Here is a 6,751-nt window from a genome sequence, read left to right on the forward strand (position 1 = left end):
CTGGGACGCCTCCAGCAACGACGTTTCGTTAAAAAAAATACTGATTTGGTCATTTTCTGCTTCCAGTCGGGCCAGGGTGAAAGGAAAGAGACAGGAGCAGGGTGACCCCTCGGCCCCCCTCCCTGGGGGCAGACCCTGTGGCCGTCATGCCAGCCGCTCCGAGCAGCGAACGGGGGCTTCCCTCCAGCACCACCCAGAGAACACTGCGGGCCAGTGCCAACCGACGGCTGCCCTCCAGACGCAGGGTGCTGGACGGCGCACCGAGGAGGAGCCCAGACAGGCCCGGGGCAAGGCCGGCTCCTGGGACGGGGAGAGGTGGTCGGGAGGGGGCAGGAGATTCCAGTTATACCCCCACCCTTCCTGCTCGACTGCCCCAGGGAAATAAGGCTCAGAGTCGTCTGAGGTCAGAAGAGGTGCCAGCCTCGCCCCCTGGCAGAGAAGAGGGCAGCGGGGTGGGAGACCCCCCCGGGGAGCAGGTCCCCTGCGGGCCTGGGGCAATGGGTCCTGGGCGGGGGAGGGCGTCCGCAGGGGCAACAGGTGGGGCGCTGTTTTCTCTGGGGTTTCCAGTTTGAAAGGCAAGGGGCCCGCCTCCCGCCGGAGCCCCCAGGGAGGGAGTGAGCGGAGGGTCTGGAGAGCCCGGGCAGGCGGGGAGGGGCTTAGTACTCCCAGAGCGAGGCAGGGTCGATGGCCTCGGCCGAGGCCTTCAGGACGCCTGCGTGGTCACCCTTCAGATAGTGCCCGCCCACCTTGATGGCCACCTTGTTGTAGTCGCAGAACTCGAAGAAGAAGTCCACGGGCGTGTCGCTGCTGCTGGTGACTGCGGAGTCACTGCCCACCGTCCAGTACTTGCCTGTGGAGTCTGGGGAGGGAAGCCCATCAGGCCGGGCCGCATGCCTGGCTCCTCCAGCCCCCACCCTGGGAGATAGGGGTGGGGGATGCAGCACGGGCTGTGGCTTTCCCCCCCACAGGTACCCTCCCCACTGAGGGTGATGCCCCTCTGCCCCCCACGTCCCCCGGTCCACGCTGGGTGCCAGAATGGGGCCCCCAAAATGTGATCTGAGTCCCAATCAGCACCTCTGGGGTGTTGCCCCAGGAGGGGCTTCCACTCCGTAACCGAAGTGTCCTGCCTGGCTATCCCTTCCAGAACCCGTCCCGCTCCCTGCTCAGTCCCCAGTCGCAGACTAGAGGGGCAGGGACCGCTCCTAGCCCAGAGATAGGAATTCTTTTTTTTTTTTTTTTGAGTCGGAGTCTCACTCTGTCACCCAGACTGGAGTGCAGTGGCCGCTCCCGGCCACCGCAGCCTCGCCCTGCTGGGCTCCGGCGACCCTTCCGCCTCGGCCTTCCGAGTAGCTGGAACTACAGGCGCACGCTACCACGCCCGGCTGATTTTTTGATTGTTGTAGAGATGAGGGCTCGCCAAGTTGCCCAGGCGGGTCTTGAACCCGCGGGCTCAGGCAATCCACTCACCTCGGCCTCCCAAGGTGCGGGATGACAGGCTGAGCCACCGAGCCCGGCTCTGTAGGACTTCCGTCCCTGAGCCGAGTCGCAGGGTGCCCAGGCTGAGGCCAAAGCCAGAGCCGGGCGGGGCGCCCCCTGCAACCCTGACACCCGTGCCCCATCGAGGGCTCTGCCCAGCCACCGCCTGGGAGAACCTGCCTTTGATGTTGTAGGCGCCGTCGTTGAACTCCAGCTGGAAGACGTCGTAGCTGGAGCGGTTGGCATCCAGGGTGCCCGTGACCTTGCGGCAGCCGATGAAGCCGTGCTCCCCGCGGAACACGATGATCGGGCGGTTGATCAGCTTCATGAGGAAGAGCTCCGAGTCTCCTGTTCGAGAAGCGGGGCGGGGCCGTGAGCCTGCTGGCAGGGGGCGAGGTGGGGCAACCGGAGAGGGGGAGCTAGGGGAGGGGGTCACACGGCAGCCAGCCCGGGGGACAGGGCAAGGCCGGCTTGGGGGATGCCCAGCACAGAGGGAGCAGGCCTCAGCCGGGCGCCCAGCGACCGAGGGGTGGCCAGACCCTGCAGCGCCCGGGCAGCACGGGGAGCCAGAGCCTGGGGCACACGCGTGGGCGGCTACCTGCTGTCTCCACCGAGGCCGCCAACTGCCCGTTCTTCTTGGCGGTCACGAACTTGCCATTGGACGCCCGCAGTGTGATGCGCCGATCACGCCACTCAATGTCAAAGTAGCAGCTGGCATTCCTGGGGGGGGCGGGACAGGGTCAGGCAGAGCCACCCTGGGCGAGCGAGGGGGTGACGGGTGGACTGCACGGCACTCACTTGGTGGACGCGGTGGACTGCACGCCCCCGGTGGCCGTCAGCGTCCAGTACTTGCCCGTGTGGGTGCGGAAGGCACACTTTTTGGTGTCGCGGTCGATCTCCAGCTGGAAGGTCTCCTGGTCGGTCTCCTCGTCCTGATTGGCCGACAGGTCCATACCTGGGGAGGAGGCCAAGCAGCTACAGGGCCACGCCCTCGGGTTCTGGCTGCCATGGCCCTCACCTCTCACACACACACACAAACACACACAAACACACACGGGCATGTGTGTGAGGGCCAGGGGCTGCTGAGACCCCCCCAGTGGTGCCTCAGAGGCAGCAGGTAGTGGCCACGGTGACCAGCAGGACACCTCCCTGAATAGAAGTAACAGGCCCAGCCTCGGCAACACAGTAAGACCTTGATCAGCCAGGCATGGTGGTGCGGCGCCTACAGTCCCAGAGATTTGAGAGGCTGAGGAGGGAGGATCGCCCGAGCTCAGGAGGTAGAAGCTGCACTGAGCCACAGTCACGTCACCGAACCCCAGTCTGGGCGAAAAATGAGACCCCAACTCAAAAAAAAAAAAAAAAGTAACAGGGTTGAACAAACCAAATGCACAAAGGACATTCTTGAGAATGGAGAATCTTCTCCAACGCAGGATTCCATCTGAGGGGTTTGACTGCTGCTAATCACGCTGTGGTTATGTAAGAAAATGGCCTAATTTTTTTCAAGATACAGATGGAAGTATTTTGGGATGAAACATTCTGATGTCAGGGATTTGCTTTAAATACAACCAAAAACGATGACGGAAAGGACAAACAGAGCCAGTGCAGCGGGGCATCGCATCCGGGTGTGTGTGGGGGTCGATGTCAGGGGTTTATGTCTTTGTGCAGAAGCTCAAAGAGCAAAACAGAACAGCACATGTTCCCTTCCTTTGGAAAGCTCACGGGAGCACGAACACCAGGCCAGATACAGCCCACACAGCTCACCACGGGACACCGTGTAGGTGCATATTCCACTCCCGTCTTTTTTCTTACAGTTACTTATCCAAGAGACAAGGTCCCACTCTGTCGTCCAGGCTGGTAATGCAGTAGCACAATCATAGCTCACTGCAGCCTCGAACTCCTGGCACCTGTAGTTCCAGCTACTTGGAAGGCTGAGGCGGAAGGACCGCCGGAGACCAGCAGGTCGAGGCTGCGGTGGCCGGGAGCGGCCACTGCACTCCAGTCTGGGTGATGGAATGAGACTCTGATGCGGATGGACAAATGGAAGGTAGGAAGGAAGGAAGGAAGGAAGACATATGCTGCTCTGTCTGGATCTGCAAACCGCATTCTTCACAGCAGAAACACGTTTCCACGTCACTAAAGAATCCGATGTGACTGTGTCCACACGTCATCAAAATACTTAAGGTGGCCCCAAGGTTTCGCCCCCCACGCTGCAGCAGGGTGGTTCTACCACATTGCCTCCGTGTCCACACGGTTCCTCCCACTGAAACCCGGGCGGGGATTGCTTCGTTCCAAATCTGCATTCCCCAAGGGCCCCGGATTCCAAGGACTGCAAGCAGCAGCAGGGTGCCTGCCGGCTCTGTGCCGGCTTGCCTGGCGAGTGTGTCATCCTTTGGGCACCTGCATGCAGCAGGGACCCCAGTGGTGGGTGGAGACATCACCCACAGAACAGAGGAGGCTGGTGGGCGGTGAATCCTACACCCCAAGGTCCTATTCTCAGTTCTTGGGTTTTTTTGGAGTCAGGGTCTCACTCTGTCACCCTTGCTGCAGTACCGTGGCACAATCCGTCACGGCTCACTGCAGCCTCGACCTCCTGAGTTCAAGTGATCCTCCCCCCCTCAGCCTCCTGAGTACCTGGGACTACAGGCGCAGGCCACTGCACCTGGCTGAATTTTTTTTTATCTTTTATGGAGACAAGGTTTCGCTATGTTGCCCAGGCTGGTCTCAAGCTTCTCTGCCTCAAGCATTCCTTCCTCCTCAGTCTCCCAAAGCGCCGGGACTGCAGGCACACACCACGGCGTCTGACCCCCCCGGACCTCCCATCTTTAGTCCACAGGATGGATAAGGATTCTCCCTGAGAGGTAGGGCGTTCTGGGCCCGGGGAATAGCTTGGGTGAGGACAGAGGAGGGAACTGAAATGGCCAGGTAAGTTGCAGGGGCTGACTGGAAAGAGGGGAGGGGGCACCCCGAGGGGCTGAAGGGTGTCAGCGCCCCCCTAATCCTACCATGTGTCCCCACATCAGCACTACAGGGTGGGGACCGTCGCTCCAATTCACGAAGAGGGAGACTGAGGCTGGAGGTGGCATGTCCTTGCCTCAGGTCACATGGTGAGACACAAAGGGGTCCCGGTGGCTCTCGGGAGGGAGGTGGGCCGCCCTCTTGTGCGCCCTCTGACCCCAGCCCACCCTGCCCTCGCCCCTCTGGGAACCCCCTGGGCTCCACCCTCTGGGTCTGCCAGGGTCCTGGTGGTGAGCTGGAGCCCACACTCCGCCCAGCCGAGCACCAGAAGGGGACGGCAGGCAGGTGTTGGCTGTGGGTGCCGGGACCACCCTAGGGCCAGCCCCCAGGGAGCACGACTGGGGCAGAGGCCCCTCTTCGCCGCCATGGAGTGGCTGACCCGCCCCACCCTGCGTCTCCGCTGAGGGAACCCACGGGGGGGGGGCAGCCACACCCCGCCAGCTGCCCTCCCTGCCCCTCATTCTGCCCAGAAAGGTATGGAGGGGGGGAGTCTGTCTGGCAGGGCGGCCACACCCTGCTCCGGGAAAAGCAGTCCTGTGGGCCACAGCCTGTCCCAGCCACGGGACACCACCTGCCCAATTGTGCCGGGGCAGCTGATGCAGGGAAGGAGGGGAACGGGTCTTCCCCAGCAGTGGAAGGCAGGGAGGTGGTTCCAGACTCCCCAAAAGAGGGCACAGCGGGAGGGAAGGGGGCTGTGGAACAGAAGCGCCATAGCAGTTTGGCCAAGGGTTGAGGGCTCATTCTCCCCAGCCAGGAAGGCTGGGCGTGGTGGCTCAAGCCTGTAATTTCAGCACTTTGGGAGGCCGAGGCAAGAGGATTGCTGAGCCCAGGGTTTGAGGGCAGCCTGGGCAACCACGCCTGTAGTTCTAGCTACTTGGAAGGCCGAGGCGGGAGGACTGCCTGAGCCCAGGAGGTCGAGGCCAGCCTGGGCAACTTGGCGAGACCTCGTCTCTACAATAAATCAAAAATTAGCTGGGCGTGGTAGCGCATGCCTCCAGTTCCAGCTACCTGGAAGGCTGAGGCGGGAGGATTGCCTGAGCCCAGGAGGTCGAGGCTGTGGTGGCCGTAAGTGTGCTGACTCAAAAAAAAAAAGAAAGTAGACACGGGCCACCAGCCCGCCTGGGACAAATGCATGAAGTCAGGGGCTCATTTTCCATAAAGAGACTTTTTTTTGAGTCGGAGAATGAGGAGCACGCCCCTCCAGCAGTTCCCTGAAATTCACACCAACCTCGTCCCCACCTGCCACCATCCACAGTCACTCAAGCCCCATTAGCCTGTTGGGTTCGTCCTCAAACTGGTTTGACCCACCGTAAGGGTCCAGGTACCTTTGGGTTAGTGCCTTTGCCTCACTCTGCCTCAGTTTCCCTACCTGCCAAAGAGTCCAGCCCCTCTACTCTGCCAGGATATTGAAAGGATTTGGGGGCCGGAGCCGAGGAGACACCAGGTCCTCCCACCCCCACCGAGAGGGGGAAAGGCGTCGTCTCCCCTGTCCCCCTGTCCAGCAGGGCCCCTGCTGGCTCCCAGGCCCTGCCCAGCTGGGGAAAGGCCCCGCTTGGCCTTGGAGTCTCTAATTAAAGCTGCGTTGCTATGGGAACAGGGTTTTCTTCGGGGTTTTTTTCCCCCATCGACAGCAGCACAGAAAACCTGAGTCACAGGCCCGCAGGAGCCCTGGGGAGCTGGAGGTGCGAGGGCCCCCGCACTGAGCTCACGGCATCTCTCCTTTGGGACTCCTGGAGTGCTGCCCGTTCTCCTCCCCCGTGGCCATCCTTGTCTCCAGGGGCTCAGAGGACACCCGCTCCCTGCCTCCACTCTCCAGGCCTTGGTAGCTCCCAAATCCCCCCAGTTTGTCCAAAACAGGCACCCCCGTTTCATCTGGGGGGTCTGGAATCATCCATGGCTTCTCCGTCATCCCTCCTGTCTTTCCAACCAGCTCCAGCCACTACCTGGCCGGTTCAAATCCCACCTCTAGCCTCAGGCAAGCCATTCCCTGGGCTGCCAATGCCCCGCCTCTTACAGGTCTTACAAAGCCCAGGTGGACCAGCCCGTCCTCGATGCGAGGAGGCTGGCAGAAAAGAGGCCGACAGCCGCGAGACAGCCGGGCCACGCAGGGCAGCACGGCCCCGCGGGTGGGTCGGCGCAGACGTAGACCCCGAGGAGCAGGGAAGAGACCCCACCCAGGCTGGGACGTGGTGGGAGCACCAAGGATGGGGAAACTGAGGCCAAAGAGCTAACAGAGGCTTCTCCAGGGAGCACCCCCCCC

The 6,751-nt window shown here is 61.9% G+C and overlaps 1 protein-coding gene across 1 annotated transcript; it reads right to left on the reverse strand.

The window, feature by feature from the left end:
• Positions 1 to 413: 413 nt before the first annotated feature.
• On the reverse strand, positions 414 to 5,901 carry FSCN1 (fascin actin-bundling protein 1). Its single transcript, XM_008063018.2, has 5 exons — positions 5,861 to 5,901; positions 2,275 to 2,431; positions 2,075 to 2,196; positions 1,657 to 1,824; positions 414 to 859 (listed from the first exon to the last, which is right to left on the reverse strand). Exons 2-5 carry the CDS (start codon positions 2,427 to 2,429, stop codon positions 657 to 659), a joined length of 648 nt encoding a protein of 215 aa, XP_008061209.1. The 5' UTR covers positions 2,430 to 2,431; positions 5,861 to 5,901; the 3' UTR covers positions 414 to 656.
• Between the last annotated feature and the right edge of the window lie 850 nt (positions 5,902 to 6,751).

This window comes from Carlito syrichta, unplaced genomic scaffold, assembly GCF_000164805.1.
Source record: "Carlito syrichta isolate Samal-C Ts95f unplaced genomic scaffold, Tarsius_syrichta-2.0.1 Scaffold306441, whole genome shotgun sequence".
Taxonomy (NCBI): Eukaryota; Metazoa; Chordata; class Mammalia; order Primates; family Tarsiidae; genus Carlito; species Carlito syrichta.

Bases quoted from the DNA above. Each gene is read 5' to 3' on its own strand.
- FSCN1 (XM_008063018.2), bottom strand. From the start codon at position 2,429: ATGGACCTGTCGGCCAATCAGGACGAGGAGACCGACCAGGAGACCTTC. The intron at 2,197-2,274 runs GTGAGTGCCGTG...CGCCCCCCCCAG, and splicing joins CAGTCCACCGCGTCCACCAA to GAATGCCAGCTGCTACTTTG. The intron at 860-1,656 runs GCAGGTTCTCCC...TTCCCTCCCCAG, and splicing joins CGGCGCCTACAACATCAAAG to ACTCCACAGGCAAGTACTGG.